The following is a 23,836-nucleotide window of genomic DNA, read 5'->3' on the forward strand; positions in this document are numbered from 1 at the left end:
CCCGCCACAGATACCCGAGAAACTCGTTTCGAGTGGCTCGTTCATCCTTTTTTTGTTTTGTTTGTTTATTTGTTTTTACATCTCCGCACGTCTTTTTGCTTCTCCGTCTTCGGTGAGATAATATAGAAATATTGGACTAGAGCGATCCAACGTTTTCCTATCTCTTTCTTCGTAAACGCGAGCCCTCGCTCGCCTAATTTTAACTACACTTAGTTAATAGTACCGTAATATCATCTCAATATATATATCATTGTATTAGTTGTCATAATATATAGAAAATACATATAACAATTATTTAAATGACTCACAATCAATCATTTTTTGTTAGAATGTACATATATGTGTATACACACGCGCAGGATATGTATACATATATAAATACACGCACACACACATGTATACACACATATATTTATATAATATATTTATATATTTATATTAATCGGTGTGTGTTTGTGTGTGTGTGTGTGTTAATTTTACATGATATTTTTTTTTTTTCTTTACACTCGTCGTACAGAGGGGAGGAAAAGGATGGCGAGGATTCTGTGTCTGGTGGGGCGAGGGTTTCGTAGGGGGAGGATGGAACATTCTGAGGGCTGGGGGCACAAATAGACCTCTCATACATTTACATTGGCTTTGTCGTACTATTATTTTTAAAGTGAAACTTCTCAGGACTTAGTCGATATCTTACAAACACATCTCATTTTTTGCGTTTTTTTTTTTGTTTCTTGTCTATCTTGTACTGTTGTGTACGTTATCCTTGCTCTAACTAGATCGATTTCGTCGTATCGTTTTCGACCGGCACGGAGCAGACGGGGGAAATTGTTTTCGTCCGTTTCGTTTCGTTTCGAACGCCGCCACCTTTCGTGCATCATCTGGAAACGAAACATTAGTCTCTCGAGCTCCGAGCACCGGACGCGTATCCATCGTTCCCCTCCTCCTTCGTCTTCGACTTTCTCGTTAACGGGACATATAAACATTTATCGTGTATATTTAATATATTTATATCTATATTTATTTATACATATATATTTAGAAGGTTCTTCGCATTCTTTCGGGCGATCCTGATCTACTTTGACGTTAAGGGTTTCAACCACGGTCGCTTCGATTTCGATTATTATTTTTGGCTGGCGAGCGACACCGAGCTATTCGAGGGTACGAAAAGGCGGTCGAACGGAATCGAATCTCGACGATGACCCGCCGAACGGGGTATCGATCGTGCTCGATCTCTGTGAAATGTCTCGAAATCGTCGTCGATCGGAACGGTTTTCTCGAAAAAATTTAACGGGAACGACTGGCGGATGACGAGGATCGAAGTGTACTTTGAGTAGCTACGAAATCTTATGAGAACCGTGGAATATATTTTCTCCAATCATTTCGTTTGAATGGAATTAGTGATTGGCATCCATTGTACGGAAGCATCGCGCTGTTTAGACATTTTTTATCGCGTCGTGTAAGATTTTGTTCAACGTTGAGCGCTTGGGTCGACGATGACTTGTTAGGAGCGTCACTAGCAGAGAAAGGAGGTACTTAATGTCATTTACGCGCAAGGTGAATGCGCAGAAGACTATTTATCGTCTGCAAAGTATATGTCCATGTCGCTATTTTGATTAGAATTTGACAATGCACGCTGGTTTAAGTAGTATACATTTTGTTTTGTCCTCTCAAACATTTTCAAACCAAAATTTATCATAAGAACTCTCAATTTGTATATAAAAATATCGCCTTACGTATCTTATTATGGGTTTGCTATAGGTAATATCATTAATTTTTGTAAATTTAAAACTTACTGTTAATTTTAATATTCATAGGAGTGAAAATTATTCTAATTTGAGAGTTGAAGTGGTCACATGAATTAATGCTTGCATGACTCCTTTCTCCTTTGAATGTGCTAGTGTTCCCCGAAGAAGTTTTCGTGAACCCGAGTGTACTTGATGAAGCATGTTCGAGCTTGCGAAAGGACAAAAACAGAGATGAGCAAAATATTATTTCATTTTTAATAATAGGTGACGAATAAATGCTCTATATCGGTTTAATACTCAATTAAAATCGAAACGTTAATAAACTTGCTCGTTTTTAAAATTGCAAATTGCGGTCTTTACTTTGATCCCTACAAGACTTTCTCTTGGCACATAAAAAGGTTTATCTTTCGTTTCTTGTTTGATATTTAAAAATTTCGACTTTTTATCTCGACACAAATTTTCTTATTTAGAAATCTCATCTCTGGAAATTTCATCGAAGCATCAAAATTCGCCTAAAGTCCATTTACGTGTCGGATTATCAAAGTTTGTTGGTTAAAACCTCCCCAAAACTTTATTATAGTTTCCTCTCGCCTGTATTATCCGTATTGAGCAGAAGGGTATTGCTATGCGGTTGCTCGTCAAGAAAGATTCTGTCTTTTGATATGTCTCTTCCTCCCACGAATTTTCATTCAATATCGATTCACATTTTTCTATGCCTGATTTTTCCACAGCACCAGAGATGGGAAACATGTTTACCTAAATAAAAGATAAAAACAAACAACTCCCATCGTCATTGCTCTTTCTGTAAAAATTTGGTTTTGAGTCATCGTGTGATTGTGTACATCACACTGAACGAATCAAAATTTATCGAAATGTTTAAAAATCAGGTAATAGCATTCTTCGGCAACTCAAAAAACATTGTCTTCACTCAAATAAAAATTTACCCATCTCTGAGACTCGAATTACACGAATCTAGCGAGCTTCTTCAATCTTTACCGTCGAGGAAAATTTTACATTATGTCCTTTCGAGAATTCATTTTCCTTGCATGACCCAGAAGAGTCGATCAACTTTGAAACTTGCTCTAAATTTTGATCAAAAACTCTACGAGATCTCAGTTCCAGGACAGTAATGCTCTACTTGGTATGAGTGTTTAAGTTTTTAAATAATTTTCAAGCCTCGTACACCGTTGCTTCGTCGTAAACTTTCACGATTAATACAATGGTCGAAAAACACTGCTTTAGGAAACGCATATAGGACTGGACTTTACAACATTAGATCTACAATATATTCTCGATGAAGGGATGCTTTGAGTCCTTTCGATAGCAGAACAGAGATGGGCAACCCCTTATTCGAATAATAGATAGTTGAATAAAACCAACGCAATTTATTCATGACCTTCACTCCGTCAATTAAACTTCTATCCATTTCAATTTATCTAAAAACTCGTTCATTATGAAATACTTTATTCTACATCTAATTAAATTTTTAATTGCCGATCGAACGGTTGTTTATCTTTTATCTGTTATTCGAAATTTGTATTCAGAAAAAAATTTTGCCCTTCTCTGTCCCAGATTTGACACTTATGGTATGTACAACAGTGACAGCGAATAATTAATTAACCCAGATATTAGTATAGTCCTCTCAAACGAACAGTAGAAAGTTTTCTGTAATAGAACTACTGCAAACTGGATGTCACAACCACACAGTGTTTTATTAGTCCTTGCGCGTGTAGGGTAAATGTATTATTCTTTTTACAAAATAATTACACTATATGCGTAATCCAAGTGAATTTAGCAAAAATACTTGTTTGTAATATCTGGGTTAACGCGCCAGTTATCCTAAGAAAATACGCGTCCAGCCCTATTACTGGATTCAGCAGAAGACGCTTTTAATTTCCCTTCGAGAACAACTCGATTTTGGAAATCTTCGCGAGCCAAAGCAGTGGTCGAATTTTCCACGTTCCCATGCTCGATTGAAAGACTCGAAATTTTGATCTCGGGGTTCACACTGACTCGCCATCGATGCTCAAAATCCATTTCAATTTAATAACATACCTTAACCCTCTATTGCATGAAATTTATTTAATATTTCTTGCTTCATGGTTATTTACACGTCCATGAATTAATTAATACTCAACAACCTGTACAGCGAGTGCCAGAACCTGTATGGCCATTAGATGTCTTAAATATTATAAACATTTTCCCCATCGATTTTTACAGGTTTCCAGACTATTTTTATCGAGCTTTTGATTAGCTTATGCAATACAGGGTTAATACTGTCGCTTCACAACATCGCTTAAAAGTACACAAAAAATTATTTCATGGAACCACTGCCATTGCGGACGCCATTGTCGTTGGACGTCCTGGCGATCGTGGTTCGCCTCTAGGATCTGTGTATTTTGATTTATAGCTTCAGTCACGGTTATTTTGTTTACTGCGTAATGTAATACCGATTTCGATTATTATCGTAAATACTAGCTAGCATGCGAGGAATGCGCTCGAGAGCCTGTGGGATCGATGATCAATGATAAAATCGGAGCACGCGTCGACTGCAATAAAGATGGATGTCCTATCGTCGCGTTCTGGCAAAACAATCGCCATTTTGATTGTCAATTTTGATTCTCCGATCAACGATTTTTTCGTAGCGATGGGACTAATTTGGCGACGTACTTGTTAATGTAAAATGTAGATAAGTATCGATCCTGAAGCATTGCGTGGAGTACAAGTTTGAGATCAGGCTGGAAAATTGCAACTAGCTTTATCGCACCATAGTGAAATTAAATATTCTACTATGCAGTGTGTTCCCATGTGCATAATAGTTTTTCTTACGTACTATGTTTAATTCTTGAAAGCCACTCTCCCAAGTTCGCACAATTTCTTTAGCTTGTAATTTACACAAGAAAAAACATGAAATCAACTTGACGTTGAAGCAGTGGGAGAAATTACTGTTTTAAATAACGACTCGATGAACATTTATTTCTTTTATGAATCAGAATTTCGAGGGATTTTTTTGTGATTATAATCGAGAGTATCAAAACGTGTCTTAGTTCCATCACTACTTTCGACTCTCGAGAACAAATCTTCATATTTTGTTTGGATTTCTTACGTATTCTAATTTGAAACGCGACCAAATTATGGCTTCCGCGGGATCCAGCGAGGATGTCAGAGAGGGAGAATCGAGGGATCGAGCGGGGTTCGCTTCTTCACACATTCCAAGACGACGCCTATAAAATCCAGACTCTTTACACAGGATCCCTAGAATAAATTAGTATTTTACATACTTCTAAGAACGCAAGCCTTGTATTAAAACTATCGCAATGATTTCTTTCTTGTAAGAAAAATTAGATACAGGATCATTATAAAATTATTTCAGAATAGTTGAAAGTAATTTGAATTCGATAATTTTTAATAAATTTTGCTTTGAAAATTTCAAGTATCAATGGTAGTTGCTAAAATGCTAATTTTACAAATTAACGTTGTTTAAATGATTATAAGTCTATTAGATTGAGTGGATTGCGCATTTTCAGTCAGTTTTTCAGTATCCACTGAAACCCTTTGTTCTCAAATCCACATAAAATACAAACTCATTCAAAAATTCCTTACGATTACTAAGAACAAAGACAATCCACTTGATGTTTTACACTTTATACATGACATTATTGCATACTACACGTTTGCCATCGCGGCTCCATGGGCACCTCATTTTCTCGCTCAGAAGCGTCAAGAGCGCAAAGGCGCGTGGAAGAGGAACGAGAGGGTTGACGACAGAGATGAGCAGAATTTCATTCGAATGAAACCAATCTACATCGATTCATTCGTGACGTTTATTCGAATAAACGCTAAAATTTTTATCCATCCGCCACGGAATATTTAATTCCACGATTAAAATCCTAATATACATTCTAAGAGTATCGAATAAATATTAAAAAATTCATTCGTCGTTTAAAATTTCAAATTTCGCTCATCCCTGTCTATCGAGGGTATCTCGACGAATAGGAGGAGGGAACGCGTTGTTTGATTTTAGCACTGTTTGATTCGGAGTGTCGATCGCTCAAGAAAGTGAACCGACGTTTGATTGCAACGACGATTTGGCACGGTATTTATTGTTAAGCGTTTCAGTCGAATCCGTCGTTATCGAACGCGAGTGATCACGGTTTGGAGATTGTTTCTGATGGACCAGCACCCTGTAGCATTTGTTGATTCTCATTGCTCGTTTTGATTTTCCCTACCACTTTCGCGGTGTACCGTATTTCGTAATAGCTTTCGTAGGAATTTTCATGCTCGTCGAAACCGATGTTCTTTCGCGGCGAATCACCCCACTGCGATGATTAAGTGACCTAAACAAAATATAGGATCCACTTATTGTGACGAAAAATTCGGCTCGGTGATTGCCGTAGTTCGGTTACAGCTGGCCTGTTCAACTATGGCAGGTGAAAGCGCCTTTTATTGCTCGCGTGCAGGGGCAAGAGAAAGTTTGAGGGCATTTCCTCCTCCTTTAGGCCTTTAGATACCGTGATGGGACTCAACAGGGCGCTGAAAGGCAAGAGTGCCCTTTACCGCTGCGAGCAGAGGCAAGAAGAAGGCCCAGGGCACTTTTCTCACTTTTTAGCCATTAGGTGCTACAATATAAGCCTTGTAAAACTGTACCGATGATGTTCAGGAGTTCTAACTGCCACTGTTACCCTCGAATTAGTGCTTTCTCACATAATCTACCCTTGCCCCCAGTGCTCTGACGAGCAACGAGTTGAACAGGCCTGAGACAGTACTTCTAGAACCTGCAAAGAATACTCCTAGAAAGAATTCTTCTTTCTGCCTGTAGTAATGCTTTCTGTAGTAATACTATCAGTCAGCAATTTAGGTGATACCAAGTTCTGACCAAGAGTGAAATAACCTCACCAAAACTTTCGATTGCCAAATTTGAATTCTTCTCTCCAGGAGCATTTTCTCTAGGACTTCGGTACAACTGTTCGATGAGACTCTTCAGTTGTCGCGGGAGTCGTACTCGTAATACGACTGGATACAGGAAACAGTGACGTCGCTTGGTAAATTTTAAGAAATAGGGTCGTACGTGCTTTTTCCATTAAACGCATAGATTAATTAGTCTGTTTACAGCATCGTGTTTTTAATGTTTTTGTGTTTGTTATGCAGGAATTCTTCAGAATTAGTTTCATTTTCTAATATTTGTATCCCGAAGAAAAGTTTCGTATTTAAACGTGCATCCTGCAACGTGATAGTTTTTCTGCGACACAAGTGGCGCGTGTGCGCGAGATAGTTGCGCAAGAGACGTCCACCGTCAACTACGATCATTGATGGCAAAGAAAAATAATAATATAATTTTGTTTCGATTATTAAGAAGGTTTTTTTTCTGAACACTGCATTGTATCTCGAAGCTTGCATAATTAATTTAAAAATATTAAGCGCACGATGCTTTAGACGTTTGATTTGTATACATGGTTCGCTAAATTCTTTCGAAAAACTCGTAGCCTCCCGAGTCGATTCGTATTCCCAAACAATGCTTCCGCTATTAAAGATAAATTTCATACTCTAACTAATTCTCAGTCGCCCGGAATAATAATCGCTACCGTCTCGAACAAACGTACGTCGTACAAAATAGTTAATTATTTCAGGTAAATCGAAATCCGTCTGTACTCGAAGTGACCAGTGACTACATTTTTTGATTTCACAGGAATCGTTACGTCCCTCTCTCACGTTTCTTCGATATTCGTAGTTACGATCAGAGACGGGCAACAGTTTGTGCGAATAATTGATAACGAATAAAATCAACGTATAGTAACTCATTCGATCGAACGTGAGTGAATTTTTATTTGATCGTTAGCGAAATACTTCATCCTGTAGTTCAAATTTGAATCATATTTCTGTACAGGTTCTTAATAGGAGTTGTTTATTTCTTATTCGTTATTCGAACATTGTATTTCGACATTTTGCCCATCTCTGGTTACGATCAAGTCGGTATCTGTAAAAGATTTAAGAGGAAGAAGGAAACTCTCCATAACATCAACGTTGATAAGCGAATACGAAGATCGACACACTCTTTGGATTAGTCTCATTTTTATGCGTAGCTCCTTAATCATTATTTCAGTTTCGTTAGCCTTTAGAAATTGTCCGGCAAGATAGTGTTCTTTTTCTTGATGAGCATTATTTAAATGTCCATTGAATTATGTGAAATTTGACAGATTTAATTGGGCAAATTGACTTTAGGTGATAAATCAGATTTGTTTCTTTATGCATTTTTAGCAAAATTCAAATTCGAGAACGCAAAACGCACTTCTTTGCGATACCTCAAGGACTAATCGTTAAAAAGCATCGTGCCTCGTATCCACTCCCATTCGCGATTAGGTGTGCTCGTACGCTATCCGAAGGATGAGAAAACGTCGCAGAAGAGGCTAGATCGGGGCGCAATACTTGGGCTCCTTACGAATTAATACTTTCCATACGTCATTCATGCACATAAACAGGACACGCGCATATTTAAGGACTATCTAATAGAGGATTGTCTGCTTAAGGGATTTCTCATCCGATTCGTACATCCATGAGGCAGCTTGAGGACTCACTTGTCTCGTCCTTCAAATCAGGGATGGGTAGAATTTTATTCGAATAATGAATAACAAATTAAAAACAAATTTGGAGAAAAATTGAGACTAAAATTTGGAAAATAAATAATGATAATAAATATTATCATTACTATTTTCTTCATTAATATTGATTAATAAATTCCTCGAATTATTCTTCTTACATTGCGAAATGTTTTATTCTGCATTACATATTCTTATTTTTATTTGTCGAGTAATGGATGAAGAGTTGCTAATCTTTTATTCGTTATTCGAAATTGTTTAGCCCATCTCTGATACAAGAATTATTTTTTTCCATGCCTCATGAATGCAGAGCTTCCTCGGCCACGACACATTTTCTAACTACCAAGATCTACTATGTACATCAATTCCTTTTAGACATAGCTAATATTTCATTCGGTAGAGTTAAAAGATATACATTAAGTGTAGAATCGCCGGAAAGAAACGACGTACGTGTGCACACGCGAACGAGCGTCGCTGCTTAACATAATCGTTCACCAGTTTCACCCGTGCCGTTATATTACACACGTCGGCATACACGCATACACGAAGACACATTCGTATTCCACTGTTCTAACACCTTTGCCACCTATCGCAACACCAAACGATTCCCTCTACAAATGAAAACGAGCCTATGGGGCTCAGGTTTGGGGCCCAGAGTGCACTGCGGCAGGAGCGATCAACCCTCTATTGCAAAATTTTAGCATCTTCCCTGGAAACAAAATTTTTCCTTGGTTAATCGAAAAAAAATTCATTTTGTTTTATTTTTCTTAAATCAAGAAATTATTTTTGATTCATTAATACTCCACATCACTCGTGGTTTCACTAATTTTTTTATTTTTTATTTTTTATTTTTTTATTTTTAACAAGTGCATTTAGTGTTCATAACTTACAGAAATCATTTTCATTAAGACGTTTGTAAGAATTGATTTTTTAAAGATATTTATAGAAATTGTTTTTATTATATTCGTGGACAATATCGCAATAGAGAGCTAATCTGTTATTAATCAACAACAGTTCTACGTCGTCGAATTTTAATCATCTCCTTTTTGGCCTTTGTGGAAATTACACGTGATACGATACCGGACGTTCGCCTCGCTTCTGACCACTTTCGTGATAACTCGACTGTGTAATTTGTGAAATTAATGTAAAGGTATAAATTTCGAATTTATACGTTCAATAGATTTCTCCTTCAAAAATCTCAAGAGTTATGTAATTTTTATAGCTCCAAATCAGGCAGGCCTTTGAATAGATTTTTGTTCTAGGTAAAAAGAAAAATAATTATCTTTCTTTCTTCCTATAATACATAAATTTGATCTGTTTCTCTTGAGAAAAAGAATTGCCAAAAAACGCGGTCGACCAAATCCAGGTGTATAATCGTGAAATATTCTTTTTAATTTATAGTCATATGACTTTGATCGTTCGATTTTTTTTCAACTATAATCAATCAGGACAATCAAAGCTGTAGGAGGTTAGCGAGGCTTTGAGTATCCCTTGTCGCCAATGCGATACTATTTGAGTCACTTCAGGTATTACACTTTCTATATCGAATGTAGGAATAAACCACTAGTCGCACATTATTTAAAAGAACAAAAACAAAGAAACACAGTGAATTATGTCTAAGGGTGCAGCATCACGCCTCTTAGACGTCGAGACTTGTTAGCCTATGTTGATGCGTTGGGGAGAGCCTAGTGTCTCTTAGACAGGATCCATTGTATTGGGAACATAGAGTACACATATTTAGTTATTAATGTAAAGTGAACTCATCACACTAAAATATTAAGAAGAATTGATGTAATCGTCAACATTACTTGATCTTCTATAGTTGCAGTTTTTAGTTTTAATTTTTCTGTAATATAGATCGTCTCGAAGGGCATTCATTAAAGTGATCAACCTTGTGCGTGCATGAAAGTTTATAAATAGTACTACTTGTTTGGTATTTGGAAATCGTGTATTATTAACATTTATTTGTGATAGGTAATTATAGAGAAACTTTCGAGCAATAGTTAAATGAATTATTTTTACTATTTTAGTGTGTTGAATTCATCCTTGAGATTATACAGATTAGTTCGATTATGTAACTAATTATTCGGTTGATAGAATCCTTTTAGAAAGGAATGTGCATTCAGTTTTTCTATGTTTTTTCAAACGTATACAATTAATTACACAAAAATGTAGAATAATCGCGTTGCAGACATAACGTAGCTCCTCCCTCCCAATTAATCAGTAGCATTCTCGAGTGCAAAATGGAGTCACTTTTTTCATCAGACAGTGGGATTCTTTCTTGAATAAAACCGGACAATAGAAACATATATCTCCTCGGGTTACGGATAAATTCATTGGAAGAAAGGGGTGGAAGAAGGGGTGGTTGCACAATGGCTGAGCCAATACGCTTTGGCACATACTCCGATCAGGATTCTCCATTTACACCAGAGAATTGCTTCGAATGAAAAGCGTCGCTGTAGACAGTGTAGACTCTGCGCTTCGATTTCCATTTAAACAAATTTTCAATGCTTTTCGAATACCATGAACCTGATTTCTAAAAATCGATATATCGTTGAAACCTATTGCATTAAAAAGAGAAGCAATTACTATTGTTCTATTATTCGTTTGTGTGCAATAATCATTGTAAAACACGGATAAAAATCATGGGCGACGATTTTATAGGCGACGTTAGGTCTGCAACAATAGATAATATCAATGGTTGACAAGTGGATAGTGGACGATCGTTCGGAATCATAATGAAGGAAGAAACAAGAATATTCATCTCCCACCAAAGAACACGCTTCACTTTCCCAAAGAGCTGATATCGAGAAGCTTGAATCTCGTGTTTCTTTCCTCGTCTCTTCTCTCTCTGTGTGTGTATCTCACTCTCTTTCTCACTTCCTTTAATATCGTAGTTAAAAGTCAACGATTAGTTACCAGAACACAAGGCACTTGGCTTACACATCATACATATTTTTCTTTTCCTGTTACTCGCTTGCTTTTGGTACAGCTCGGTGTTGGGATAGCTTGCGCAAGACGACCCCCATTCGCGAGACGAGGACTGCACGAAATTATAGTAAAATTGGAGATTGACAAGCCTAAATAATAATTGAACAAAATTACCGAATTTCTTAAATAATTGGTCTGAGAAAAGCTCGTTTAAAGCACACAACAAAAATAATTTTTATGCTCGGAAAATTGAAAACATTCCTAATTCAGGCTTAACCCTGAATTATAATTAAAGAAAATTATAAACTTAATAATAAATAAATATTGTGCAAATAAATTTTAGTTTGAACATTTGGAAACTTCAGGTGTAGGTAAGAAAAGTTTGTATGTATTTTAAATATAAGTGGAATTATCATCATGGTAGTATTAATAAGTTCAGTTTAAAAATCAAACTTTAGCTGAATTTCTACTCTTCTTCACATATATCAGCATATAAAAAACATCTACATCTTGTATCAATGCTTGCATAATTGTGCAACGAAGACGTTAAATAAATAAAAGAAAACAGTACTAAAATGAATGGTTAGTTTCGCGTCTCGTCGCTGATTGCAGGACGTCTTGCAGCGTATGATGGAAATAACACGCAGCAATCACTCACAATATCAATAGAAGAAAATAGTCATATGTATATATATTTATATTTATATAATATATATCGCCGCACATTTATACATATACTATGTATGCAACACAACAATGATATATACACGTATATATATATGCATTTAATTATATATTCGTGTATATTCCATCACCGTGTAGACTGTATATATATAATATATTTATTTCATATATTCAGTGTCCATCATATATATATTTATATATCCATTTATAAACGACAATTAGATTATACATTACATCTGAGTATTAAAACATCTCTCTCTCTATTTCACGCTCCTCTTTATTTCCCGCGACAATTTCATAGTTTACGATTAATACTCTCTTTCGTGCACTCGTGAGCCAGGGTTTTTTCGGTAGTTCTGTTTCGTAACACGATCGATTTGGACAGATCCTGACGATCCAGGAAAACGGAAAAGTTGGTCGATCGAACCGTTGAAATATCGCTGAAGCGATTGCCAATCTTTTTTCCTCGGCGATCTTTTCCCGCCAGAAATTAATCGATAGACGATAAAACGATCAGTCTTCACTCGGAGGATCGATCTACAGAGGATGGAATCGTCAACTCGATTATCGAAGGTCGAAAGATCGACTAACACTTTGAAGTTTCTTTTACAAGGAACGAATCGTGATTTCAATTATACCGTGTCAGAAAATTGATTAATAATTTTGATTATCGTTAAAAAAATGAATAAATCGAAGCATCGATAGTCGATGGTCGAACGATCTATCGATACTCTGATGTTTGTTTTATTATGAGTTGATCGAGAGGTTGATTACCATCTTAACACTCATTTAATCGAATCGACGGAAGCTTAAATATATAAATAAATAAATTACAAAAGCTCGATAATCGATAATCGATGATACCGTTGTGTACCGATATCTCGACAATCGGAAAGATCGCTGGGCACCTTGACGATGATTCACAAACAGTCGATCGACACCATGAAGACTATTTCACAAAGAAGAATCGACGCCCTCCTCTCGATCGATTATCGATTCCCTTCCTCCTTGCCGCGATCGTCTGTCGCTATATGAAATCGTACGACAATGACGCCATATTTCTAAAAATCTCCCCCCAATCTTCGCGAGCTTTCCATCCAAACGAACAACGCCGAGATTCAAACCGCGTCGTCGCTCCCAAACTCCATGCACCTAATCACCCTCCCCTATACTTAAAACACATATACGTGTATCTATATACATATATACATATATTCCCACCTATCTATGTAATAATAATGTAGCCCTTTTGCACCAATATGTATATATGTATATATTAAATGAAATGGTGTGTACGCAATATAATGTATAATCACTAGTCCAATGTATATTAGTATCGCCATTTCGAACGTAATACTGATGCGCAGACGCTCGTCGCCCCGGCTAAGCCGATTATCATTCGGTTCCCGTTATTCCAGTTTCCTCTTCGACCATTTTTCGTCATTTCTTCGCATAGTGAACGTTTCGTTGCTTTCGCCGGACCTTGAGCTCATCGATTCTCTCTAACCGATCTCTAGATCACCCTAACAAGTCCCTCTCACGGGGCCACAGACGCAATAGTCGCACCGACAGTTTCTCGCCCGCAACAGGTCGCACAACGTATCACAACCCTACGTGGCAATCGTCAAAGATCGAGACAGTTCAAGATCAACGTCGCCTAAATTGCTAAACGAAAGATTCTCAACGTCTGTGACCCCTAGGACCTTAGGACCTGCCATCAGCTGTCAAACTCCACGAAGGAACGCTCGTCAGCTCTAAAGTAAACGACTACACGACGATCGAGACATCCACGAGGCCACGCGATTAAATAGATCCAGCGTTCCCTCGAGCAGCATCGGATGATCCACGAGGATCGGTGACATTTGTCTTCGTTGGCGGACCAATGCGGTGGAGTCGCTCGTTCGGGGTTTCTAGGCCTCCTCTGGGGTCTTTCGTTAGGTCTCGTCTCCCCTCCCCCCTCCTCTCTTCGATTAAGGGGGTTATCGACATAGTAGGCTTTCGATTAGGCTCTTTCGTTTGGCGACTCGGTACCCCATCGCGCTTCAAATTGACTGAACTGTGTTAGGTATATATAAACACGCGACAAGCGGTTGCCGCGACACGAGCTGACTAACGGAGGCTGAGGATTGTCCGAAATAGAGATTAGACAGGGTGAAGAGTACTGTAGCATAGTAATTCCCACGCCTAGGTGAGACATAGGCCAGATCGAACCCTCAGGCCAAAATAAATAACCCCGCCTACTCTGCTTTCAAGCAAAATTAGAGTTTTCTGTCGATGGAACCCTGGGAATTATTATGACGGGCACTTGGACATTGAAGACAGTATGATTAGCAGGTAGCCTGGGCAGCAAGAAAGATCAATCCTGAGGGGACCCATCGAGTCAGACGTTTCAACCTCGAGGAGGCCTTGAAAGTCACGTCGTTGACGTTGCTGTGTCTTTCGAAGATATCTCCTATCAGAAAGAAAGACTCAACTCCAGCCACAGTCCTCCCCGATCCTGATCTTTCTTTCTGTATACAGTACACGGAAATTAACGCGAGTTTCCACTGAATTAGGAGATCTCAGCTCGGTTAGGCAACAAAGCGCCGCGTGATTTCCAGGTTCCCCAAAACGGGACCTCGCTCGGCCAGCTGTAGTTGGCGCGCACGTGTCTAAACACAATTAATAATATATTGTCCATATTGCTTATGGCACCAACTTTTGAGCGATATCATTGCGCACGCATGTGGGGGGTAGGTTCACTGGGTGGGATAAGAGGGGGTTTGATTTGCTTGTCGGAACCGGGCGCTCCTCTCCGCTATTTGAGCAAGACAATAAGAATCGGTACGGGAGGTTTAAACGACTAATGACGAGGATCACTAACGTACAGGCTACGCTTACAGGTTAAGAACTATAATAGTTGAGCAGAGAAGTGGAAAAAACAACGACAGCGGAGGACGCGAGCAGCGTCCCCACCGATATTGCTACCGAGCACACACGTTTATCTCTTTCACTCTAATTATTGCGACGAAACCGCGCGATAGAAAATGTCCGTGTCACATGAATACTCCATTTTGCTTTAGGAGGACAAAATAATTCTCGAACGGGTACTTTCGATGAACAATAAAATACTGGGGAACCTATGGGATCCCTAGGATAGAAGGAGTAGAAGAGAAGGTTCTATAGTTTCTACAGTGGATTTTTGTTCTAACGAGACCGATGGTTTCCAAGTGACTGGAAAAGGCTCATTCCTCGTCAGTTCTCATGTGAAACGCGACATTACGTATCCGTGGCTCACCTACAGCTGACCATATGCTTCGTTTACATTAAAAACACTATTAACAATACAATTATTTTTCTTGTTCGTTCTCGTAGTAAAAGTTAATAGAGAATAGTATAACATCAAATAGAAGAGTATAAAGAACCATGCTTGGCGTATAGAGATAGACATTAAAGTAGGTAATAGGTAAGAGGACAATAGATTACGATATCGATAATCCATAATAACTTTTCACTTCATTTTTTTTTTCTAAGAGTAATTCCTCGCATTAAACGTTGATGATCATTTAGTAGACTTTTTTTCTCTTTAATACAGTATTTTGAGCACATTCCTCAGGTGTATAACCACGCTACACTTTCTTCATCGAGTTGTACCAATATATCCCACGTAGTGTAATTTTTCTCTTTTTTCTTTTTCGTTTTGCTGTTTTCTTTGTTTTATTTTTTTTTTTTTTTGTAACCATTGCTTCCATTAGCAGGACATTTACCAACGTACGAGTTATGGCGTGTACGAAATCAGACAAACTTACTCAAACGAAAATGGTAACTCTGAATTAAGTATAAACAATCGAGAATCAATTTCAAAAGAAAGTATAGTGTATTTTGAGGAGAGTCAAACATCGATAAATAATTTCATGTAAGTAAATTACGTTTCGATATTAAACGAAACGGTATCCGCTGGAAATTAAGCACGCAGAACGACCATTCTGATCAACTTAACGTTTAAATTTTCCTGGCTAATCAACGTGAACCGAAACTTGTAGTAGGTAAACGCTTTATCAGTTTGATTGTTAGCTAGTCTCTATTCACACGATGTTGCTTTGAACGATTCGGTCAAATGGCAGTACAATATCGGTACAACTCACTAGTTGATGGCACGGGTCCGCCTATGTACAAATATGTAATACCATATACCACATACCATTTAAATACATCACATATTTATCATTTTTTTTTTTTTGTTATATATATATTCTCCATACAGATATACTCTTTTCTGTGACGTGGAGGGACTCGTTTGTACAATTCATGCATATCTTCGTTACTGTTTCATTGCTTCGTTTGTCGTGCCTTCCCTAAGTTCTGAGTAATCAGCCCCCAGTACCGCCCCCGCGCGTCCCCGATTGCCCCTAAATCCAGAGTGCCGCGAGTATTTCACGTTGCACAACCTTTTATTCAGCGAGGAAACGAAAGTGAACGCTTTAAGTACGCATCTATGTTCTAAGTACGCAAGTCCCTTCGTCGCGTCGTCGGTGAAATTTAAATTAAATAAATACAGTCGGTGTTCGTTTTAAAGAAACGCGCTACGTCTAAACTTCTCGCACAATCGATGAAAAGTATAGTCAACAAAGAGTATTATTTCAAACGCTGAATACTCGCTCGATTTTAATTTCCTATCCTCTGGATTCGACAACCCCGCTACTTTCTTCCTTATTTTCCACGTTACCAACTAACTACGCCGTTTGCCTCGAATCTCTAAGTCTGGTTAAGAGTTAGATTACATACAATAATAATTACATTAGTAGAAACTTAGTTTCCGTAACAAGTGTATTGTCTTAAATGATATGTCTGCTAATTTTGTTGCATTCACGACTTGCGCGCCGAACGCCGTTGTCCGGGATTCATATAACAGTTTTTTCTTTATCGCACCTTAAATGAACTTATTTTTAAGACTCGACTCGCCTAGGATCTTATTTAATAGTTAATATAGATTTTCCAGGGAATCGCTATCCCCTCGACGCGCTCTGGAGGCCGTTACTCAGATTTCGCATGAACGCGTGTTCTTCTATGGTCGCGAAGAAGTATTTCCATGGGCCGTATGTATCTATAATGTTAATTGGAAAAATATCAACACATTCGAAACGCCTCGAACACTCCAGAACAAAACGATTAATCGCTGTTTCATACACAAACGCAACGTGATTTGTTTCGTGGTGTATATGCGAAATAAATTCTCCCTTTCGTTCCTGTGCGTATTTCTTTTCATTGCTTTGAGTAAGATAAAACGGAGCCCTTGGTCATACTCGCCATTACAATCGTTTAGTCTTGCCTGTAGGTCAGGGCTGGCCATCAGGATTGTTTCAGCGCACGGCGAGTAAGCGAACTAGTGGCGCCGCGATGCCGTGGCGCCACACACAATTACGTAGCGCCACCTCCTTGTGGCGCCACTGCTTTGGGTATTCCAGGATAGTTTCAGCGCACGTCGAGTAAGCGAACTAGTCCCGCCATATTTCTGTGACACCACTAGTTTGGGTATTCCTAGTGCCTTGAAACAATTATGGTAGCCAGTCCTGCTGTAAATGAACGAATACCGCGATAAATGTCGTGTGGCCGGAACGTTTGTTGTTTAGATCGCATTACATTTTTGTAAATCGGGGCTTTTGGATGGGGAAAGTGAGGGGCGGGAAGTGGTGAAACGTCGAAACACAAGACACACATAAAGACAGACGATTCTCGGATCTCCTCGAACGTCGAACGTCGACAAGTTTTCGTTTTTCTCCCTGTCGTTTGTTTTTTCTTTTCGCATTAATAATTGTCTGTTGCAAAACTTTCGACATTCGCTCGCGAACGTAGTCTTTATCTCGCTGACTAAAACAAGTGGAAGATTTAAAGCCATCCATTACGTGTTTTTTTTTTTTTTAAACTTGGCAGATTCTTTAAAGCATCCTCAGTCACTTGCGTTTTTTTTTTACACGTGAAAAGTTTAAAAAGTTAAAATGTATATTCGTGATTTATTCTTTAATTAGGTAAAAGTTAATAAGAAGAAGAGTGTTAACAATAACAATAGCTTTAAGGTAGAATTAGAGCAGCCACGATAAGCGAGACTCTTGAACGACAAATTCGGAGGCTCGACAGCATTTATACAAACTACGAAACGCCGTTTGACCTCGTATGTTTCACTTTTGAGCGAGTCTCAAAATTTTGTTTGGAAACGATGTTCCTATATATACGCAAATAAAATACAGCTAAATAATAACAGAAACGTAGTAAAATTTGTTGTTCGTTAAATTGAATGTCCACGCCCAAACATAATCAAACAATAATTACTCATAGTCGAACGCGTCCCCAATTTTTCAAAATAATAGATTCTTACCTTCTTTTCACAGAATGAAATAGTAAACAAAAACAACGCACCTTTAACACATCTAAACAGAAACGTCAACATTGCCCAATAATTTCAAACATATCAAACGTAAATAACAATTCAAGGCACCTTACATACAGGAACATCGTTGCTCGATTAGGATGAAATAAAAAACAGTATCGAATTTTACACGTTCCATCGTTGTTCATCCAAGAGTTTCGCCGTGTAGTCCCTAGTAAGGTAGAAAATCAAGCCAAGTATATATATTTTATTTCTATATAGATCCCTCCTAAAACAACCTAAAACCTAACCTACGTATTTTGCGTTAAAATTCATTTGAATTGTACATACAGACACTGATGTTAAATATGTACAGACATGTACACCCATTATGTACATATAGAGTCGTGATCTAATGATCCGTTAGACGAATAATAATAATAATAATAATTACTTTTTTTTCTTTTTAATAAACGTTTCTCTACTCTGTGTCTGTGTTCGGTGCACGTATGTATAATGTACTCATGGCTGTATGTATAATCATTTATGTTACATTCGGCCATCGACGACGCTCTCGAATCGTCACCGAAGCGAAACTTGAACAACTTGTCTCCTTCTAGAGAACTATATCATCCTAAGCTACTAATCATTTTTTCAATTACATCGATCTGTTTATACATATTTATAATGTGTATATACCTATACACACATTTATATATATATATATATATTAAAATTTATTCAGACGAATATAGTTAATATATTAAGTAACAGAGGTAACAAAATCAGGGAGTTTCAACAAATCTACTTATCGAGATTTAAATACGCTAATGATATTTAAACTAAATAGAACTAGAGCGAACGTGCAACAAGTAGTACTTCGTAATAGCAGGATTTGCTTGCGAACCACTCGAACGCATATCCGTTTCCACAGCGTTTGAAAAAAAAAAAACCAACGTCCAATCGAATTCGCATCTAATCATTCTATCTCGAAGGATCACTAAAACATGTAGCGTACGATTCGCAAGCCCGTCCTGATGAAAATAAACAAAAAAAAAAAAAAAAACAAATAGAGAAAAAAAATTGAACAAAGAAAGAACAATCTAAAACATTTGAAAGAATGATAAAGAGGCAACAGGTAACAGTAATGTCTTGTGGCACAATCTGGGAACATCTCGCGTGCGAATAGCAATTAGGTACATCGAAAACCGCGATTATCGTTTAACATTACAGCACTCGTCGTAGGGTAAAATTTCCATTCTATTCGTTTAGTTAGCCCCTCCCCCCCCGTTGTCACGCGTCAACTCAACGTGCCCGTGTGTGCTTAGGTTACTTTTCCTTTCTGTTCCGTTCGTCGAGCCGCGCTCGTTCTAGGCCATTTTGTTTGTCGATGAAAGGTGGGTTCTCTCCCTCCCTCCCCGCGCTCCCACGTTTACCGTTAAATGAAAAAACAGACGGAAAGCTTGCACGTTCGTTAATTGTTCACCGACAATCACCGGAAGCTGCCGGTGGACTGTCCACGTCCCGTCCCGATGACGCGAAAAGGGACTTCCGGGTACCCTGTCTCCTCGTTGAACGGAGCTTCAACTATCACCGCCCATGTGCGCACGAAGGGCCTTCTTTCAACAGGTCTCGTCATCATTCTAGATCAGACATGCCCAACTCGACGCATATTGCCACTGATCTCTATATAGTGGACGTGGCGTAGGCCTGCGGTCGCTGAGGAGACACAGGAAGCCGCCACATTTGAGAGGGACCACTATGAGTTGGCGATCGATACTACTATTGTTCACAGGGTTTGGGGAGCTCTTTGGAGCTGGCATTTGCTTCTTGATTGAGATGTTTTGACGTGTACTTTTGCAGGATTTTAATGCACAGTTTCTGGAGGAGAATTATTTGTAAAATTCATGTATTAAATTGTTGTTCTTTAGACATGGTAACTTAAAATCTCGACACTTAATATTCTTTTTAAAATTATGAACAATAATGATTAAATTTTAAAAATAGTATGCGACTATTGTAGACATACTGTAGATTTCATTTTTATACTATGCTCTAGTGCTTTCTTCATCAAAGCCTATGTGACTCGTCAACAGTTCTCCAATAAAAAATATTTTATCACTTCACAAACCACATTAAACATAATCATTCACACCATCATTCTCAAACATGGCGGTTTCTAGTATCGTCACAAAAGCTTTCCACGAGCATGTACCACCATACCTCCTCCATTATATAAATATCCGTGCAGATGGCTTCCCGCAATCCACTATAGTACATCCCCATGAACATAGGTTCATGGTAGAGTACGTCACATCTGTGAAGCAACATGAGTATCCAATCACACACGACGGAATCTCACAGCTAGCAGCAGGATTGAGCGTCCAATGCTGCGTTCCCAGTGCTTCCACCATCCGTCATACCTCCCTGTGACGTCACGTGTACGCGTCGTTGGTCCTTTTTGACCCGGAACTAGCCCGTCACACTGTGACGGTCACAGGCCAGTTGGGCATGCCTGTGCCAGACGAACTTACTCGTCGCCCACGGTCTACGGTTAGGTCACTTCTCTCTGATTCGCGCACATTCCGGCGCTTATAATCGCGTAGGGTTATAACTTAGTTGTGGCTGGCCTGACCAGAGAACTCGCGAGAATGTCGCGTGGTTCGTGTCCATCAGCGCGTACAAGAGGTATATCTCGTTTTGGAACTATCTATCGTGGAAGTCTTCGTGTTACTTTGTCTAACGCTCGGCGCCTGCGTCTCCAAGGGGTCGAGCCGAGGCTGAGACGAGCTTTCCACGCGGGGTATCGTCGTCGACGACCCATCGACGATCGCGGTTGTATAAGTGCCTGCCTATATAGTTCACGCGACCGTAATACTTTCCTATCGTACCGTTACAGCCTTCGTTAAGGTAACTTAAGTTTAATCGGTTGGGCGTTGTCCTATGGTGGCCTGAGCCGCGTTGGGTTGTGCCATAAATGCACCGTGTTCTGAGCTCCGGTATCGCCGTTGCTTGGAGGCAGTGGCTGTTGATTGGTGAATTCCGAGCCCTGCGGCGAAACGTTGCTTGACTGTTGCTGCTGTTGCGTGTGCAGCAGCTGCTGCTGTTGTTGTTGTGGTTGTTGCTGTTGTGATTGTGGTTGCTGACGTTGCTGACTGGACTGCTGCTGGGACTGCTGCGCTTTGGATTGCTGCTGCTGGACAGGTCGTTTAGATTCCTGACCCGTTGAATCGGGCGAGGGCACTGGCCTGTGAGATTTCATGTGCGCGCTTCTGCTTTTCACTTTGTTGAAAACTCTGCAAGACAGATCGAACGACGAGGTTAGGCGAACTGGTTGGCAGCTCGATGGGTGGTTGAGATTGTTGTGGAAGTGGAAACTATTCTTTGGATTGGTAGGTAGCTGAATTAAGATCTTGAAGGCTTCTGGGCTACAGACACTATGAGGGGTCTCCAATAATATTTACGAGGAAATTTAATTAAAGATAGATTAAAATTGGTTAACAACAGTTTAAATTCAGATTGTTATAGTTGTGTATACTTGGCAAAACAAAACTTGTTTCGATGTTTTAAGGAAATCAGTGGCCACAGTCGGGAGCAGGTATTGCGTGGTCCATAAGCTAGAATAGCAGTAGACTAGTCGCTCTCGACTGCCACGTGGTAGCACCCACCGTGGTTAAAGCAGCAGGATAAACTTTGTACTGCCAGGGTTAATCTAAGTACATTCATTATTAATCTAAGTACATTCTTCAAGTATTTAATTTTTAAGCAATCCTTCTCTGCAAATTAGTAATATAACAAATACGTGTACATAAATCCATAATGTAACTTTGAATTAATTTCAGGAAGTCATCCAGCTGTTGGAGGTCCCCAGACTATAGCCCACAAAGCCTATACCTTAATCCAAACCTAACAGATAGCGTATAGAGTATGTTACAGGAAACTGTTAGGTCAAGGATTCAATGAAAGGGGTAGTTTCCTTCTTAAACTTGTGTTGGATGAGTATTTGCTGGTTGCAGAATGTTTGTCGAGGATACATTTTGTATTGATCGTTGTAATTACGATGTGTGAACACTGAACTAAGTAGGAACGGATCATGCGAATGGTATGCTGTAATATTAATCATCGATTGCATAGTAGTGCAAGCATACTAAATATTTACTGGCAGAATTGGTGGTCTTGATTCATCATAAATAATAATTACGATCCGCGTAAATGAAAGTTTGAAGTAGGATGCAGAATGAGCTACTGAGATAACGTTGAATAGATAAATGAAGTTTGGAAGAGAACATTTTCCAGCAGCAATGCAAACCAAATATATCAACTATTGCAATGAACTTATAAAGGAAATTATGCGTTTTTTGAAATACATTATAGATACTTGGTTCGTAATACTAATGTAAATAGCAGGGAATTTTATTAACACGATCACTACATGTACCTTCATTTTTAGCAATATTACTTTTAGCAATAATAATGTGCATTAGTAAACTAAATTCTGTTCGAAATGATTTTTTTTCTAAATAAAAAATAAAACTACTAATTGTTATGCAAACAAGGTTCGGATGAGTACACATTTGATAATTGCAAAATAAGAAAAATTATAAATTAGATAAATGAACATTTCTGAATGATGACTAAATTACGAGTGATGCAACATGTCTACAATATTTCCTGAAAAGATATAGAAAGATTCGCAGTGTACACAATATACATAGAAAACAGTACGTTCACTTTTTTAAAGATATATCCAACTTGCTGCCACAGAGTACTGCCCGAGTGTTGTTATGTTGACAAGTAGTAGGCCAGCAGCAGATCAGCAGCAAGTAGGATGCAAGCATCGTCATTGAGTTATATTTGTGAAGGTATGTTTGTAGTGTTAATAAATATCAGGGACACTTTTGTATTTAACGCTTTTGCACTTAAAAAAACAAACAATATTTGTATATACATATATTTCCATTTCTAGTTCCAAATGATTCTCAAAGTATGACCTGAAGTGTTTTTAACGTTGTAATTTGTAAAACATCATGTGCACCATGAACTAAAAAATTAATAGAGTGGCATCTAACTGCAATCTTTTGAAATAAATAAAAGAAATGAGACAGTAAATTCTAAGACTAACAATAAGACTTTTCAATTAACCACGTCGATTCTTTCTTCGTCACTGCTGTAGCATAGCAGGTAGACTGTTGTTACACCAAATTCGTTCCCTGTCAGTGCTATTCAACACACGCTTTGAATCTCCACTGCCCTACCTTGTTTTCATTATCATGGAGGAAAGCTGGCTGATGCAACGCTACGTGTACGAGCTCAGGTATACAGTCCTGAGGGCTACTATGATGTAAGTGGAGTTACAGCGATAATGTAAACACGGTACAAAGTGTAATGAAGTCTGTTTACGTTTCAGTCGCGTGACTCTGAGACAAGACCAAGTAATAGATGACACTTTATGGAGATGTAGCTTAGCCATGGGTGGCCAAAGTTCTAGCGTCGTTTCAGATCTGAACGAACGGAGATATGCATGAACATGAGCTTAAATGGTC

At 38.5% G+C, this 23,836-nt stretch overlaps 2 protein-coding genes across 3 annotated transcripts in view; one reads left to right on the forward strand and one right to left on the reverse strand.

Moving 5' to 3' along the window:
• The window catches only part of LOC128894060 (tyrosine-protein kinase receptor torso-like), a 296,503-nt gene that overhangs the window by 180,693 nt on the left and 91,974 nt on the right, over window positions 1–23,836 (forward strand). The gene's annotated exons all lie outside the window — the stretch shown is intronic.
• The window catches only part of LOC128894055 (uncharacterized), a 38,169-nt gene continuing 32,879 nt past the window's right edge, over window positions 18,547–23,836 (reverse strand). Inside the window, exon 10 of one of the 2 annotated variants that reach the window (XM_054155467.1) lies at window positions 18,547–21,589. In XM_054155467.1, the coding sequence (XP_054011442.1) occupies window positions 21,235–21,589 (355 nt within the window). In that variant the 3' untranslated portion in view covers window positions 18,547–21,234. The remainder of the gene's footprint in view (window positions 21,590–23,836) is intronic. The other variant, XM_054155468.1, reaches the window with a different exon arrangement.

The sequence above is a fragment of the Hylaeus anthracinus genome, unplaced genomic scaffold (assembly GCF_026225885.1).
Source record: "Hylaeus anthracinus isolate JK02 unplaced genomic scaffold, UHH_iyHylAnth1.0_haploid 3, whole genome shotgun sequence".
NCBI classification, from domain to species: domain Eukaryota; kingdom Metazoa; phylum Arthropoda; class Insecta; order Hymenoptera; family Colletidae; genus Hylaeus; species Hylaeus anthracinus.